The following is an 18,487-nucleotide window of genomic DNA, read 5'->3' on the forward strand; positions in this document are numbered from 1 at the left end:
GGCATTAGCAATACTGAGCAAATGCTGACCGAGTGAAAGCGTATGCTCCAAAGACAGGATCCGTTTTTTGTGGGTTATTGTTCTGACGGATCAGAGGAAGGGCAAATTAATCAGTGACGTCAACACAAACTTACTGCTGACACCCTCTCCACTCTGTCGGGGGCTCTACTTGTATAAGCGTTTAATAGAACAGGTTCTGTAGACATCTATGTGGAATCAGCTGACGATGGTGTAAAAGGAGTGCGCTTCTTCTTGGCGCTAACATCGACCTATAAGGCAGAGTTCATGCTTGAGTTATTGGGTTCATGCAGAGTTCAATCCAAATTCTTGACCTAACCCCTTCCCTTCAGCCAGAGGTGTAACTTGACCGGCATGTACTTTCTATAATACCAGTATCCTCTTATATGGCACAAGGGACTTTGGGCCCCCTCAGGCTCTTGGGCCCGGTAGCGACTGCTACCTCTGCACCCACTATAGCTACGCCCCTGCTCCCGTGGCCTAAAATAAAAATTTTCTAGGCTCCAGCAGGGCACATTTTTGAGAGTTTCAATTTAAGACGCATTAAAATAATGCCCCTGATTAAAATACATATTTTTTTGTGGGACTTTTTGCCATTGATCCCCCTCTGGTATGTCACTGTCCATGTTGTGGGACGATTTGTGCACTTCTTGTAAGTATTTGGTGGCTGCAAATATGAGCTGAAGGTTTTTCAGGTTCGACTGCCAATAAAGTGAATTGGGGCCCGCCGCGAACTTGCGGTTCGCGAACATTTGATCGCATTCGCGAGATTGCGTTCGCGAACCGTCCCGGCCGATGTTCGTCCATCACTATTTGGGTGTTGTACCTCATGGTATCACTACATACCACACTTCAATTTTTACTCTGTTAGCTCACTGGGGATTGGGAGACTGGCCAGCTGCCATCTCCACCCCTGACTCCATCCTCCAGTTCCCACACTCACCATATCCCTAGCCGGTGACCTAGTTACAGGCCTCATGTGTGGGTTTCTTCTGGCCTAATCAGAGGTCCTGACTTTCCTCCACTTTTGTACACTGCATTTTATAGTACTTCACCGTTTCTCTTCTGTGCAGGCTGCAGCAGGGCCTACTTTGCTCTCACCCCAAGCTGTAGGATGAGAATCTGGTCTAGGACTCGGTACTTATCTAAGTGGCCAGGACTGGAGTCTGTATTTATATTCTGGTCTCATTTGATGTCTATGGGAATTTCGAGGTCTGGGATGGGGGTGTACTGTAGGTAGCATTTTGGGGTATTCTGAGGTCTGTATTTACAGTTTGGAAACTGGACTTTGTTCTTCTGTATCTTCTGGGGTTTGGTCTGTTTGTCTGGGTTTGGCTTTCTTTCCCCTAGGACAATGGTTGAATTCTCTTATATTACACCTACAGGAATATGAGCCATTTAATACCATAAACTATCAATTTTATTAAATTATATCACAAACCACAAGAAAATTTGAAAATATGATGAGTTCACAGGGACAGGGCGGCATCCTTGGACAGCATGATTAATACAATGAATTCATATAAAGGAACAATGGCATCATGCAGAACCAGAATCTATAATCACATGCGCAAAAATCTACATATAATTCCCGGGAAAAAAATGGTAGGCAATAAATAATGAATAAAATGCACGAGGTACTGGTAAGTAGTCACATCTATTCTTTATCATATTGCAGAAAGAGTCACCATCATGCATACAACTGTAGTCAAAATGTATTACCCATAGTATCTGATGCAGCCAGGATGGCGCCCGCGCTGATGCGCATTTCAGCGTATCTTAGTCTGGGGGTCAGTTCTATTATATGTTGCAGGAGTCAATCATGAAACATCATTTTGAACTGATTTGCACCTGGGGGAGAAATTGTCCTTATCTGCCTAAGATCTTGTCCTGGTCTTGCATTACATGACTTTTGTATCTAATAAGCTGCATCATTTCGAGCTGTTAGAGCTCCCCCATGTGCAGCGGGCGCCTCCCCCAAGGGCCCTTTAAGAGGAAAAAAGTACTTGTTTTTCGTCAAGCCAGTTGCAGTGAAGCAACAATGGGGCGGAGGTGTAGGAATGCCAGAGTGGAGTAGAATAACCTATAATGTCCCTTAATGCATTGTGCACGTGTCACGGTGCTCCTACCTGGACACGCTGGACCCTAGGCGTTGGCTCTAGGGCATTACACATGCACTCAGCTAATTACGGGAAAAACCATCCTTCTCTGCTTCTGCCAAGAATTGCTGCAATGAGGACAAACCTATAAAAGGAGGAAGAGGGAGACAGACAGACCCAGATTTACTGGCAGCAGAGACAGTACTCAGAAAATCATCACCATGGAAATAAAAACATTTTTTTCTCTTTCAGTTCTCATCTTTTTAAGCATTCAGACTGGTAAGTAACTACTATGTGCACTGTGCTGTGTATACATGTCATGGTGTAGTAGTGTGAGGAGGAGAGGACACTGCTGTGTGCATTGTGCTGTGTATACATGTCATGGTGTAGTAGTGTGAGGAGGAGATGACACTGCTGTGTGCGCTGTGCTGTGTATACATGTCATGGTGTAGTAATGTGAGGAGGAGATGACACTGCTGTGTGCGCTGTGCTGTGTATACATGTCATGGTGTAGTAGTGTGAGGAGGAGATGACACTGCTGTGTGCACTGTGCTGTGTATACATGTAATGGTGTAGTACAGCGAGGAGGAGATGACACTACTATGTGCACTGTGCTGTGTATACATGTCATGGTGTAGTAGTGTGAGGAGGAGATGACACTGTGGTGTGCACTGTGCTGTTTATACATTTCATGGTGTAGTAGTGTGAGGAGGAGATGACACTGCTGTGTGCACTGTGCTGTGTATACATGTCATGGTGTAGTAGTGTGAGGAGTAGATGACACTGCTGTGTGCGCTGTGCTGTGTATACTTGTCATGGTGTAGTAGTGTGAGGAGGAGATGACACTGCTGTGTGCACTGTGCTGTGTATACATGTCATGGTGTAGTAGTGTGAGGGGGCGATGACACTGCTGTGTGCACTGTGCTGTGTATACATGTCATGGTGTAGTAATGTGAGGAGGAGCTGACACTACTGTGTGCACTGTGCTGTGTATACATGTCATGGTGTAGTAGTGTGAGGAGGAGATGACGCTGCTGTGTGCACTGTGCTGTGTATACATGTCATGGTGTAGTAGTGTGAGGAGGAGATGACACTGCTGTGTGCACTGTGCTGTGTATACATGTCATGGTGTAGTAGTGTGAGGAGGAGAGGACACTGCTGTGTGCATTGTGCTGTGTATACATGTCATGGTGTAGTAGTGTGAGGAGGAGATGACACTGCTGTGTGCGCTGTGCTGTGTATACATGTCATGGTGTAGTAATGTGAGGAGGAGATGACACTGCTGTGTGCGCTGTGCTGTGTATACATGTCATGGTGTAGTAGTGTGAGGAGGAGATGACACTGCTGTGTGCACTGTGCTGTGTATACATGTAATGGTGTAGTACAGCGAGGAGGAGATGACACTACTATGTGCACTGTGCTGTGTATACATGTCATGGTGTAGTAGTGTGAGGAGGAGATGACACTGCGGTGTGCACTGTGCTGTTTATACATTTCATGGTGTAGTAGTGTGAGGAGGAGATGACACTGCTGTGTGCACTGTGCTGTGTATACATGTCATGGTGTAGTAGTGTGAGGAGTAGATGACACTGCTGTGTGCGCTGTGCTGTGTATACTTGTCATGGTGTAGTAGTGTGAGGAGGAGATGACACTGCTGTGTGCACTGTGCTGTGTATACATGTCATGGTGTAGTAGTGTGAGGGGGAGATGACACTGCTGTGTGCACTGTGCTGTGTATACATGTCATGGTGTAGTAATGTGAGGAGGAGATGACACTACTGTGTGCACTGTGCTGTGTATACATGTCATGGTGTAGTAGTGTGAGGAGGAGATGACGCTGCTGTGTGCACTGTGCTGTGTATACATGTCATGGTGTAGTAGTGTGAGGAGGAGATGACACTGCTGTGTGCACTGTGCTGTGTATACATGTCATGGTGTAGTGTGAGGATGAGATGACACTGCTGTGTGCACTGTGCTGTGTATACATGTCATGGTGTAGTAGTGTGAGGAGGAGGTGACACTGCTGTGTGCACTGTGCTGTGTATACATGTCATGGTGTAGTACTGTGAGGAGGAGATGACACTGCTGTGTGCACTGTGCTGTGTATACATGTCATGGTGTAGTAGTGTGAGGAGGAGATGACACTGCTGTGTGCACTGTGCTGTGTATACATGTCATGGTGTAGTAGTGTGAGGAGGAGATGACACTGCTGTGTGCGCTGTGCTGTGTATACATGTCATGGTGTAGTAGTGTGAGGAGGAGATGACGCTGCTGTGTGCACTGTGCTGTGTATACATGTCATGGTGTAGTAGTGTGAGGAAGAGATGACACTGCTGTGTGCACTGTGCTGTGTATACATGTCATGGTGTAGTAGTGTCAGGAGGAGATGACACTGCTGTGTGCACTGTGCTGTGCATACATGTCATGGTGTAGTAGTGTGAGGAGGAGATGACACTGCTGTGTGCACTGTGCTGGGTATACATGTCATGGTGTAGTAGTGTGAGGAGGAGATGACACTGCTGTGTGCACTGTGCTGTATATACATGTCATGGTGTAGTAGTGTGAGGAGGAGATGACACTGCTGTGTGCACTGTGCTGTGTATACATGTCATGGTGTAGTAGTGTGAGGAGGAGATGACACTGCTGTGTGCACTGTGCTGTGTATACATGTAATGGTGTAGTACAGCGAGGAGGAGATGACACTACTATGTGCACTGTGCTGTGTATACATGTCATGGTGTAGTAGTGTGAGGAGGAGATGACACTGCTGTGTGCACTGTGCTGTGTATACATGTCATGGTGTAGTAGTGTGAGGAAGAGATGACACTGCTGTGTGCACTGTGCTGTGTATACATGTCATGGTGTAGTAGTGTGAGGAGGAGATGACACTGCTGTGTGCGCTGTGCTGTGTATACATGTCATGGTGTAGTAGTGTGAGGAGGAGATGACACTGCTGTGTGCACTGTGCTGTGTATACATGTCATGGTGTAGTAGTGTGAGGAAGAGATGACACTGCTGTGTGCACTGTGCTGTGTATACATGTCATGGTGTAGTAGTGTGAGGAGGAGATGACACTGCTGTGTGCGCTGTGCTGTGTATACATGTCATGGTGTAGTAGTGTGAGGAGGAGATGACACTGCTGTGTGCACTGTGCTGTGTATACATGTAATGGTGTAGTACAGCGAGGAGGAGATGACACTACTATGTGCACTGTGCTGTGTATACATGTCATGGTGTAGTATTGTGAGGAGGAGATGACACTGCTGTGTGCACTGTGCTGTTTATACATGTCATGGTGTAGTAGTGTGAGGGGGAGATGGCACTGCTGTGTGCACTGTGCTGTGTATACATGTCATGGTGTAGTAGTGTGAGGAGTAGATGACACTGCTGTGTGCGCTGTGCTGTGTATACTTGTCATGGTGTAGTAGTGTGAGGAGGAGATGACACTGCTGTGTGCACTGTGCTGTGTATACATGTCATGGTGTAGTAGTGTGAGGGGGAGATGACACTGCTGTGTGCACTGTGCTGTGTATACATGTCATGGTGTAGTAATGTGAGGAGGAGATGACACTACTGTGTGCACTGTGCTGTGTATACATGTCATGGTGTAGTAGTGTGAGGAGGAGATGACGCTGCTGTGTGCACTGTGCTGTGTATACATGTCATGGTGTAGTAGTGTGAGGAGGAGATAACACTGCTGTGTGCACTGTGCTGTGTATACATGTCATGATGTAGTAGTGTGAGGAGGAGATAACACTGCTGTGTGCACTGTGCTGTGTATACATGTCATGGTGTAGTAGTGTGAAGAGGAGATGACACTGCTGTGTGCACTGTGCTGTGTATACATGTCATGGTGTAGTAGTGTGAGGGGGAGATGACACTGCTGTGTGCACTGTGCTGTGTATACATGTCATGGTGTAGTAGTGTGAGGAGGAGATGACACTGCTGTGTGCACTGTGCTGTGTATACATGTCATGGTGTAGTAGTGTGAGGAGGAGATGACACTGCTGTGTGCACTGTGCTGTGTATACATGTCATGGTGTAGTAGTGTGAGGAGGAGATGACGCTGCTGTGTGCACTGTGCTGTGTATACATGTCATGGTGTAGTAGTGTGAGGAGGAGATGACACTGCTGTGTGCACTGTGCTGTGTATACATGTCATGGTGTAGTAGTGTGAGGGGGAGATGACACTGCTGTGTGCACTGTGCTGTGTATACATGTCATGGTGTAGTAGTGTGAGGAGGAGATGACACTGCTGTGTGCACTGTGCTGTGTTTATTACAATTAGTATATGACTTCTCAAATTATGACACTGATGGTCCTGGTGTAGTGCCCTGGAGAAGGTATTTTGGACTATGCATGTTTGTGGATATTTGCCCATATTCCAACAAAAAGATCCCAACTCAATACTTTACTGCACTTTGAAGAGTTAACGTGTATAATGATTTATACCTGCTGAACTGCATTTTATGTTTATTGTAGTATATCCTGTTCATTTGCACTGTATTTTGGAAAAGGTTATTGCATAGCCAACTAATGCTGGGACATTCTGCAGTGATATGCTAGTAATTTTCCATAGTTACTATAATATAATTTGTAGAGCTAGGTTTTGTAGGGGAATCCGGACACAATGATTTGCCTGTTTAGCTCTGTTGTTTAGGTCTGAAGACCTGTTTATTTCTGGAAACACTGCTTAGTCATCCCCATAGACTTGCATTGAAACTCTATATAAGCCTATGGCAGACTAAAATTGAAACATTGTTAATGTTTAGGATTTTCCACTCCACCCAATCCACTAGTAAGTTGTAGGTCAGTTAGAAACTGTATTTAAAGGAGCACAGTTCGGGTCCCTAGTTGTCTTCAGTAGAAGAAACTCTGTCAGATTGCATGACCAGGGAGTCAGCCATATGACTAAGCCACAGACACTGGGCATCCAGCTTTGGGCCAGGGCATCCACTTATGAGAGAGGGACAGCTAGCTCAGGCTTTTCCTCAGTATAAAACCTTCTTCTGCCCTGAAGGAGACCGGAGAAACCAGCTCAGTGTTGTACCTGTATTGTTTTGCACTTGAGCTCCTCCAGTAAAGAAGGACACTGGTTTACTGCAAATCCTGACTCCCTGGACTCATAACCCATCAGGGTGCACCACGCCTTACCATCCCTTCCAGAAAGCAGCAACACGTGGTGACTCCTCAATGGTGTATGAGGGACTCCTATAAGTGTTGGGACCACCTCAAGCTCAACCACTGCACTGAGAGTTTCTGATTGTGATTTACTGTCAGTATATGGGGTTAGGCATCACTCCGGTGCTTTAGCATGTTGGCCACTAAGATAACACAGAGCCAATCCCTACCTGTTCCACATGGCACATAATAAGGTCTAATGTCAAATGTGGTCTCTTCTGTATGTTATACTGTGATATAACCATGGGTCCTTCCAGTAACAGATGGTAGAAGCTCAGCTGGCTTGCTGGTGTACATTTTATAGGACTGTGGTGTAACGCGGAGTGTTCTCTCTTTGCAGTAAATTCCCTGAAATGTATAACTTGCAACAACGCCAATTGTGATAATTGTAGAGAGGTAACTTGCCCTGATACCTCAGGAGGAGCTGCATGCGAATCTGTTTCCTACGAGACAAGTAAGTACATATTACCCAAGAGACAAGTCCCATGTCATACAAGATACGTGTTGAATTTTTACGTTGTGCTTTCTGCTTTTACAAAAAGTGACTGAGTCACATGTCGGGGAGGGAGGGGGGGGGGGGTGGGGGGGGGTATGTGTGGTCCTCTGTGGCCCAGCAAATTTACATGGAAGACTTGAATGGGTTATTGTGCATTCCCCGGGGCCTACTTACTCCACATAAAAAACTCCCCCTTTTTACCCCCCAACCTCTCACGCCCCTTAAATGAATACACACAGTCCGAGTTGGATTAAATCGGCCACAGCAGCCGTTTATTAATAAATAAATACATAACATATATAAATATATATATAAATATATAACAATAACTTTTTCCATACCCCCTGACGAGGGAGGTCATACAAGCCCCAAATTTCTCACATATATGTATAAACACGCCAACCCGGCACTTCCATCTTGCCTCCAGCCACAAAACTCCAGCTCGGAGACACCAACTGATGGACGCCTCTCTGAACGAACCAAAAATGCCCCAACTATGAGAGTCCAGCCCCCCCCTCCTGGGGGCCCTCCCATTTTCCACACCATTGAAGACCACCAGCTTCTATGATCTTCCCCCGCCAACAACGCGCGGCTTGACTCCTCCCTCAAGCCCGCGCGTTCCTCCACATGCAAAGCGCCCTCTCGATGCCTCCCTGCAGGCCCAAAGACCACAAGTCAATCCCCACCGCGTTCAAATAAACACCATCAGCCCTCCAAAATCCTCCTGTACCCGCCTCCAACTCCACATGCCGAACCACCACTGCCCCATTCCTGGCCGCAAACTTACCCACCGCCCTGTTCACCTTCACCCTTGTCTTATGCACCCTCTCAAACGACCTGGCCTCCCTCCATGACTGCCTATACACCATATCCGACCAAACCGTGATCATTCCAGGAAACAAGGACCACAAGCGCAACAAGTCAAACTTGATATCCTTGATCAAATCCCGACAAGACTTTACCCCCAAGTCATTACCACCCACATGCAGCACCAGAATATCCGGGGCCCTATCCAACCTCGCATGCCTATGAACCTCACGCATCACACTCCCCCACAACATCCCCCTGCGTCCAATCCATCTCACCACCGCCTCATCCTGTCCTATCCCCAACTGCCGCCCGTTGGGCCTCACATCCGTCCGCAAAGCACCCCAAAAAATGAACGAATATCCCAGGATCCAGACTAACGCCGCCTCACCACCTGCAACAAGAAAAACGAGAATGAAAACACAAACAAAACCACTGCGCCCTCCATCCCCAACTCACAAGCCCCCCAGACGCACATACGACTTAAAACGGGCCGACTCCCACCGCCCAATCTTCTTAATCACCTCGTCCCCCAACCCCAATCTGGCAGCCTCCGTTGCCGCCCCAATACGAAAGGAATGACCCGTAAAGCCACTAGAGTCCATTCCCAACACCGCCATACACTTCTTGAATACCGCCACAAATTGGAACCTTGACAAAAAAGAACCATCCTGATGCCTCAACAACAGACAACCCCCGCCCTATATACCCCCCCCCCCCGCCATATATACCCTAAAACAATTTACTGGACAAACCAAGCACCCTGCCACTGCATAAAGACACACATTCCGACCCCTTCCTTCCCTGTCCGTCTTAGATACCCTAATCCGTACAACCACCCTATCCTCGTACAAATCCACATCATCACTCGCCAAACCGCCCCCACACACCGTACTCTTACTCACCAGCTCCCCCAGCCGGAAAGCCCCGAAAAAGGCCAGCGCGAATGCAAGCCTAAATAACCGGACCTTACTCTCCGAGCTACAAACCGACTCCACACAAACCCCCACTCTCAACAGCAACTCAAAGGACACCGGCCTCTGACCGTCCGCCTCCCAGCCCCCACGTCAAAAACCCTTCAGTACCTGCTTAACCAAAAATGATTTGGTAACATCAGGAAGGCCCCTCAACCTAAAACGAAAAACTAAACCAGCAAAACACCGGTTAACCCTTGCCACTGACCAACCCTCCTCCACCATGTGCCCCAAAAACAACACCAATGGGATCTCCCCCCCATCAACACCAACCCCAATACTCACACACCACTGCTCCCAAGAATGCCACGCCTTACCATAGTCAGACCAAGTACCTTCACTCAAAGACCTCCTAAACAAATCCGCTATAGTACCTCAAATAGGTCCCAGAGCCACGCCGGGCACTCCAACCCCTCCTCCTCCGCCTCTGGAGCCAGCTGACGAAAACGCTCCCACTGCAAACGAGAAAGAGAGTCAGCCACCCCGTTATGAACACTCGGCACATGCACTGCCACAACCCATGTGTTCAGCGGCAAACACATCAGCACCAAGTGCTGCAATAACCTAACCACAGGAGGCGAAGATGCAGTCAGACTATTAACGGCCTGCACAACACCCAAGTTATCGCAATGCCACCTCACTTTCCTATCCTTGAACTTGCCCCCCCACAGCACCACCGCCAGCACTATCGGGAACAATTCAAGCAACTCCACGTTCCTAACCCAACCCCTCTCAAACCAACTCACCGGCCATTCACCCGCACACCACTGTCCTCCACAATACACACCAAAACCCACCCCCCCAGCAGCATCTGAAAACAAGTCAAAACTCTCCACCACCTCCCCCATGACCAACGTCCTGCCATTAAATTGTCCCAAAAACCCGTCCCAAACCTCCAAGTCCTTCCTCAATTCCTTCCCCAGCCGAATAAAATGGTGACCCGACACCACACCTGCCGTCGCGGCCGCCGCCAACCTCCTACAAAATATTCTGCCCATCGGAATAATCCTACAAGCAAAATTCAACTTCCCTAACAAGGATTGCAACTCCTTCAAATGAATCTTCAGCCCCACCCTCGCCGACTGCACTGTGGCCCTCACATCAACCAATTTGTCCTCAGGTAACCTACATTCCATCCGAACCGTATCCAGCACTATGCCTAAAAAACACAACTCTGTAGTGGGGCCAACCATCTTTTCTGCCGACAACAGCACCCCGAACTCCCTAAACACCGACTGCAACGAAGCCAAAAGCAACCCACACACCCCGGAACCCGCCGGCCCCAAACAAAGGAAGTCATCCAAACAATGAATGAGCGACTGACACCCCGCCACATCCTTCACCACCCATTCCAAGAAGCTAAACTTCTCAAAATAAGCTCAAGAGATCGAACACCCCATCAGCAAACACCTGTCCACAAAATACCCCCCCTCCCAAAAACATCCCAACAAGCGCAAACTATCCGGATGAACCGGCAATAAGCGAAACGCGGCCTCAATGTCCGCCTTTGCCAACAGCGCACCCGGCCCCAACTTCCTAACCCAACTAACCGCTGTATCAAACGAGGTGTAAACAACCGAACACAATTCCGGATCAATCCCATCATTCACCGATGACCCCTTTGGGAAAGATAAATGGTGAATCAGCCGAAAAGCTATCGGCTCCTTCTTCGGAACCACCCCCAATGGAGAAACCACCAAGTTCCCCAAAGGTAACTCCACAAACGGCCCGTGCATTCTCCCCAAACTCACCTCCTTAGCTAGCTTCTGAGACACCACTTCCGGGTGCATCAAAGCCGATCTCAAATTCTTACCTCTTCCACCCTCCGCATCCTCATGACAAGACGGAATCACAAACCCCTCCTCAAAACCCCTCCGCAACAGCTCCGCCCCCACCCTATCCGGGTACCTACTTAAATACGGCCCCATCGTGTCCACCCTGACCGGAGCCCGCCCCTTTTCCAACCGTCTCTCCCCCCCTCGGCCTATGCCCCCGGAAACACCGGCTGGCCCTTGACTCCCCCCGCACCCCGAACACTCGTGCTTAAACTTACATTTCTGACCGAACTTGCAACTCCCCTCATTGAACAAAAAGCACAAGCCCGAACAAAACCCGACTGCCCGCCCCCCCCCCCTGCCCCTGTCTACCAGCCCCCATCACCCTCATCCACAGCCCTATGTCTTTATGGTACCACCGCATACCGGAGCGGACCGCCTTCCTCTGACGAAACTGTTTCGTCATACCGCAACCACCCGTATCCTCCATAAACACGATAAGCCTCCCCTATCGCATCCATGTAACAAAACAGAGGCGAACAACTATCTTGCGCCTTCTCCCCGATCACACTTGCCAAAATAGCAAATGCCTGAAGCCAATTGCTAAACGTACGGGATATCAGCCTATACCGTCTCTTCTCTTCCTCCTCCTTCTTCCCCAAATCCTTCCTAACCACATCCAAATTAAAGCGCTCCAACGGGAGAAGCGAGAAAATATCCACGTATTCCCCCTTCCTAATTCGCTCCCTCACTTCCTGCTTTAAATGCGCCCCCAACGGGCCCTCAAAGCACACATACACCTTGCCCTTTGCCGCATCATCAACCCTCGGCCTGTCTTCCTCACCGCCAACCTGAGTCTGCACTGAAACCCCCCTCCCCCCACTCGCCCCCACCCCGGGGCCCACCCCCCCAAAACCTGCCCAGATCCCCCAGCCACCGCTTCAACCTCGCTTCCCCTCCCCAATCCCCAAGCTTGCAAAGGCCCTGCCCCGCTGTGCCCTAAACCAGCCAACCCGCACAGTAACCGCCCCAAACCACCAAATAAATCAGCCTGACCACCCCCGCTGGCCCCCAACCCCACACCTTGCAATAATGTAAACAGTGTCCCCAAGGTTGCCTCACCTGGCTGCCCGGGCGCTGTGAACCCCGCAGCCGTTGATCCGGATTCCCGCCGCTCCACTTCCGATCGCACCATCCTGGACCCCCCCGCTTCCGGTAACCGTCCACTGCAGCCCGGCGACCCAGCACTCTCAGGGCTGGCCGCGTCTTGTTCAGCCCCTGCCATCTGCTCACTCGACTCCTCAATAAGACCAGCCGCCGGCTGTCCGTCACCTATAAGGGGCAGTGCACCCGCTCAGCCTCCCGGTGCACAGCCCCGCAGACCCTTGCTCCACTTGCTCTCCCACGTCGAGCAGGCCTCCCCCCAGGCCTGGGAGGGGAGCCTGCAGTACCTGGTCCCGCATTCCCGCCGTCTGCAGCTGCACGCGATGAAGGGGGCCGCCCCCCTCCCTTCACTGACTCCCGCCGTGCATGTGGATTCCTCCCGAGCCGTGAGGACTTAGGGAGGGGTAGAGAGTGTCCGCCACTGCCCGGAGGGTCCCTAGAGGGGCTCCTAACTCGGCGCTGGACTCTGGGGGTGTCCTCCTCAATCAGGCGCGCCAGCGGCCTAGCCCGCCGCGGCCGTTTTTTCCTCTAACGGCGGGCAAACTGCACCCGCCGCCTCCCACTGTAACAAGCCGGCTACCTGGTCTTTAAGCCAGCCTTGACCACGGACGTCCGCCGCTGCCCGCAGCCTCTCCAGGACTTCCTCGACACCCAACATGGTAAGCTGGGAGCTGGACAGGATGCTGAGATGTCCGCTCTCCTGCTCCTCTTCTCCCGAAATGGCGCCGGTCCGTTGGCTCCGCCCCTCTTGAAGCTCCGCCCCCACCCCGCGCCTCTCCGTCCCCTAACTATCCTAACTCTTCCTAGCCACTCCTCGGCCCCGGAGCCCAAAACCCCTCATGCAGGCCTACCTCCAGCGTCCGGCCTTTCTAGAGATGTGCTTCAAAGGGTTATTCATATGATTTATGCAGAAAATGAAAATCAGGCATCCTATAGCACAGGCGCTGGACACTGAAACCACAATTTATTGTACATAAATGATTAAAAACAATTAAAATAAGGAATTCAGACAAGCAGATGTATTTGTCCAGCCAGCACTTTGTATAATTGCTGGGTTGTGGCCGGAGTTAATGAGGCCGGGTGGCATTCATGTAGCTTCGGGTAATCAGCCTGCCGGATCTCACGAATGTTAGTGTGAAACTAGCCTTATATTAGTATCTCTATATATTTTTTTACATTTATTTTTCTTTTATTATAATTCATTCATCATTATTTTTTCAACACTATGAACATGGTTCGTACTTTGCACTTAGTTTCTACTTTAATTGGCAAAGATGTCAGTATTTGTTGTTCTGATGAAGGAGGCAGTCGCCTCTGGAATTGCAACAGCCCCGCACCAGTCGCGGATCCAATCAGCCAGAGAATACGTGAAAATCAAACAGCGGTGGCAGCATCTCCCATCGTTCCATCTTTATTAGAGCTTCACAGCATACAAAAAATCTGCAATGTTTCGGCTGTACAACAGCCTTTGTCAAGCTGTTGTACAGCCGAAACGTTGCTGATTTTTTGTATGCTGTGAAGCTCTAATAAAGATGGAATGATGGGAGATGCTGCCACCGCTGTTTGATTTTCAAGCACACGGAGTGCTGTCCGCATCTTTTGCGGCCCATTGAAGTGAATGGGTCCACATCTGAGCCGCCGAAACGGCGGCTCGGATGCGGACCCAAACAGCGGTCTGTGCATGAGGCTTTACACTGCAGGCCATCAGTGTTATTACCAAGGATTTACTAGAAAGCTCTGTATCATATAGCGCATGAAAATCTCTTTGTAACAAAGCCAGAACCAGCCCTGTACCTCACATGGATCCAGAGATCTCCCCATTTATTTCTCCAATTGCTCTGTTAGATTTATTTCAAGATGGCAGTTGGGGGCAGGTGCTTTTCCAGAGGGGGTCTAATGTATGCTGCAGTTTTCTCCCTGTCACCGCTCGGGGCATGTCCTTTCTCAGGAGACATTTTCTTTCTCAGGAGACATGTCTTTTCTGCTACAGCTCCCTCCCTGTAACCGGTGTCAGTTACAAGATGGAACTGAGCATGTGCGACCACCTTGGCAATGTTACAAAGGTGGACAGAGAAATAAGAGAAAAACAAATAGCAGGTGGCTCTATAAAGATATTGAATAACTTAGTGACTGTACAAATTTTTTTGATTATGTGCAATTAGAAAAGAATCCGGATGCTGATTTGTATAACGTGGAATATTTTTCTTGGGACAACCCCTTTAATTTATTAAGGGACTTGCACCTCAAGTAGGCGCCTCTCACTCCAGTGCAAAATACCGTAGATCAAGACTGTCTTCATAAATTCCTCACCACTGAGTTAAACATACCTGTATATACTGGCTATCTATTACCGCCACTAGATGGCACTTATCCATGCAGGGGATTTGGAGCTTTGTGTCAGAAAAACTGAATTTCTAAGTGATATTCTGGTTCTTTAATAGATGGAATATGTTGTATAAATGCCATAAACAGCTCCTCATACAGCAATGTGTCTCTCTGTTTCAGGTGATGGTAAACGTGTAATAAAAGGTTGTTCTTCCTCAATGGATTCGTGTCAAATGCAACCTCCTAATGTACCCCAGGATGCTTATATAAACTGCTGTCAAACAGATCTCTGCAACTCCGCCATTACCACTAAGATGTCCCTGCTCCTTGCCGGCTTCTTGATCCTGATGTCTCTGTGTGTCTCCAGGTTTTGATCGGGTCCTTGACGCTCTGCTGAGACCAACGACATGGCTTGACCAGCGTATACTATGCACGGCATCTCGCTTACCGAGGGCACATATATCAGCCATTTATATTTGTATTATGGACGCCTTTGCTTATGCAATAAAGAAACTTCTATTTGATGTGTGTTTTTCCATTGTTTGTATTGCTCCAGATTCTGCTCTCTTCACTTCATCAGCAGGCCTCATGGTCTCATTCCCCTCAGGTACTGTACATGCAGTGAGCCCAGCCGAGGAGAGGACGGGGGTGGTAGCAGAGGCTCCATGATGGTCCTAGTCCTCACATGACTACGGTCCTCACCAGCGCTCCCTGGGGGTGGTGCATAGTGAAGAGAGGCGCACACCACAGTCCACAATGAGGAGGACAGTTTTTGTGTAACAATAATCACTTCTTTGCTATAGGCCATGGTGGAAAGGCATACTTACTAACGTTTCAGTTGGTAAAATTGGGACATGTAGGCCCCACTCCTGGGAACACCCTCAACCAGTCCGAGAAAACCCACTGACACACAGGGTTTGTGATAGCCTGTCCATTTTCATATCAGGACAGCACAACTTGGCCGTGACTGTCTCTGAAAATCAGGAATAAAAGCAACGGAGCGGGGGCGCAGCCATAGCGCAGGGCGAGCTGACTTAGGGGGAAGACCGCAGGCTAGGAAAGGGTTAAATTGCTGGATATGTTAGGGGCTGGGTTGGAGTTAGGTGGGGAGGAGTTGGTTTTACGGCGGGAAGTTAAAAGAAGGGGAGGCGGGGCTTTGGGTCAGTTGCAGCCTCTTCAGAGTGAAATTTGTGGCGACATGGCCTCCTTGGATGAGTTGCTGGCGGCGGTGAGGGACGCGGTGCAGGTACATGGGGTGGATTTCATGCAGCAATCTATCCAGGCTGCCCTTCTCCCTCCCGCCCCTCCGGTTGCTGTGGCTCGCGCGGTCAGGGCCAGGAGATCTGTCCCCCCTGAGCGGTTGAGCCCAGAAGCTACTCCCCGGGTCCGCCGGCGCGTTGGAAGCCCCGTCCGGGACCCTCCGCTGCGGTCTGTGGTGTCCTTGGCCTCCCGGGTCCCCAGACGCAGCGGGAGGAATTCCGCACCGCGTGGCGGGCCGGCGGGAGAGGGTCAGGCTTCCCCTAGACCCGTCTCCCTTGCAGCACGGGGGAGGGACCGTTCCCGGGCGGCGACGGCCCCGCGAGATGCTCCGCGCCGGGGCCGCGCCAGGAGGACGTCGCCGGTGGAGAGGGGGAGTGGAGCGGCCGGGTCGTCTTCCGGCTCGGGCCTACCTGTTCGGGAGGAGCTGGAGTGTCTGGCGCTGCGGCTGGGGGATTCGGGCCGGCAGCTGCAGTGTGCGGAGGATCGGAGCGCTGCGGCGGGATGTGATGTGGGTGCGTCGCGCCCTCGTGTGGCGGGTCGGCGACATGGCGGCCAGAGGACTGACGGGGAAGAGGTGGTGGCCGTGTACCCGGACCGGAGGCATGGTGTGGCGGCTGGCTGTCGGACGGCAGCTGAGTCAGGGCCTAGTGGAGCAGGAGGTGTGGTGGAATCGCGGCCGGTGTGTGCGGCCCGCCCGGCTGGTGTGCGGCCTGTTACCCTCTCCTCACGTCGGTGTCCTGAGGGGGAGGCGGCGCTTCTGGAGGAAGGGGAGTTGGAGTCGGGGGAGGACGTCGCGGCAGGCGGAAGGGACAGCGCGATTCTGGAGGAGGCCGTGCCATGTGGACCTAGCTCGCCGGTGCGGACATCCAGGAGGGAAGAGGCGGCTGCCGGAGGATCTGTCCGGGGACGGCCAGGTGAGGTGACGACGTGTCAGACGCCATCTGGGGGGGATGTTCAGGGTAGTGGGGGGGGTTCTGATGTGTTGGCTCGGGAGGTTCTGTCGGGGATGTTGTCCTTGCTGTCGCGGTTGGGGTCAGGAGGGCCTTCATCACCGGCGGCGGTCTGGGCGCCTGGGCAGGCTAGCGGGACCTTGGAGCAGGGGACGGTGCAAGGTGCAGTGGGTGTTGGTGATGGCGGGGTCACGGGTGGTGTGCAGGCTTCTGTGTCTGGGACCGGAGGCAGGAGTGAGGTGGGGGATGGCGTTCGACTGTCGGATGCAGCTAAAGGGGAAATTTATGTGTGCTTTGAAGGGCCACTGGGGTCTCATTTAAAGCAAGAGGTCAAGGAAAAGATATGGAGGGATGAATATGTGGAAATATTTTCCTTGCTTCCTTTGGAGAAATTTAATTTGGATCGTGGGAGGCCTGATGACAGTAAAAAGGAGGATGAGGAGAGGAGGCGGTACAGGTTGATCCCACGTACTTTTCAGAATTGGCTTCAGGCATTTGCGATTTTGGCCAGCGTGGTTGGGGAAAAGGCGCCTGAACATTGCTCAGCTCTGTTCTGTTATATGGACGCGGTGGGGGAGGCGCATCGGACGTATGGGGGCGTGGCGTGGCTCAGGTATGATGAGCAGTTCCGGCAACGGAAGGCGGTCAGGCCTACCATACGGTGGGACCATAAGGACATAGGTCTATGGATGAGATTGATGGCGGCTCCTAGGGGTGGCCCCCAGCCCTTTCGGGGATCGGCCGGGGGTTCCTCGGCTTCTGAATCGCAGGGGGGAGGTAGGAAGGGCTGTTGTTGGCAATACAATGAGGGACATTGTAGGTTCTTGTCCGATTGCCGGTACAAGCACGAGTGTTCCGGTTGCGGTGGCTCCCACAGTTTGTCGCGCTGCTTCAAACGGGGGAAGGGTAAAGGACCCGAGGCTGTGCAGAAGAGGGGTGACTCCGGTGAGGGTGGAAGAGATGGAGCCCTATTTAAAGATTTATCCAAATAGGGAGGTTGGGCGTTTTTTGTTGGCGGGGTTTACTGACGGTTTTGTGATCCCGTGTAGTTCGGTCGCGCCGTGTTTGTCGGCGCGGAATTTGTCCTCGGCATTGCGTCATCCGGAGGTGGTGAGAGATAAGATTGAGAAGGAGGTTGCGGCAGGCAGAGTGGTAGGTCCCTTTAGTGAGCTCCCCTTGCCTGACTTGTGGGTGTCCCCATTGGGATTGGTGCCTAAGAAAGAACCCAATAAGTTTAGACTTATTCATCATTTGTCGTATCCGGAAGGGGGGTCGGTGAATGATGGAATAGCGGATGAGTTGTGTTCTGTGTCTTACACGTCTTTTGATGCGGCGGTGCGTTGGGTTCGGCGTTTTGGGCAGGGGGCCTTGCTTGCTAAGACGGACATTGAGGCTGCTTTTCGGTTGTTGCCCATTCACCCGGATAGTTTGCATTTGC

At 50.8% G+C, this 18,487-nt stretch overlaps 1 protein-coding gene across 2 annotated transcripts; it reads left to right on the forward strand.

The window, feature by feature from the left end:
- Positions 1 to 2,324: 2,324 nt before the first annotated feature.
- On the forward strand, positions 2,325 to 15,363 carry LOC122946855 (lymphocyte antigen 6D-like). 2 transcript variants are annotated; one of them, XM_044306715.1, is made up of 3 exons: positions 2,325 to 2,396; positions 7,639 to 7,752; positions 15,020 to 15,363. In XM_044306715.1, exons 1-3 carry the CDS (start codon positions 2,339 to 2,341, stop codon positions 15,211 to 15,213), a joined length of 366 nt encoding a protein of 121 aa, XP_044162650.1. In that variant the 5' UTR covers positions 2,325 to 2,338; the 3' UTR covers positions 15,214 to 15,363. The 2 variants fall into 2 exon arrangements, 1 of the variants encoding a protein (XP_044162650.1); XR_006391267.1 differs by lacking the exon at positions 2,325 to 2,396 and adding an exon at positions 6,340 to 6,460.
- The last annotated feature ends 3,124 nt before the right edge of the window (positions 15,364 to 18,487 follow it).

Source organism: Bufo gargarizans, chromosome 9, assembly GCF_014858855.1.
Source record: "Bufo gargarizans isolate SCDJY-AF-19 chromosome 9, ASM1485885v1, whole genome shotgun sequence".
In the NCBI taxonomy this organism is placed as follows: Eukaryota; Metazoa; Chordata; class Amphibia; order Anura; family Bufonidae; genus Bufo; species Bufo gargarizans.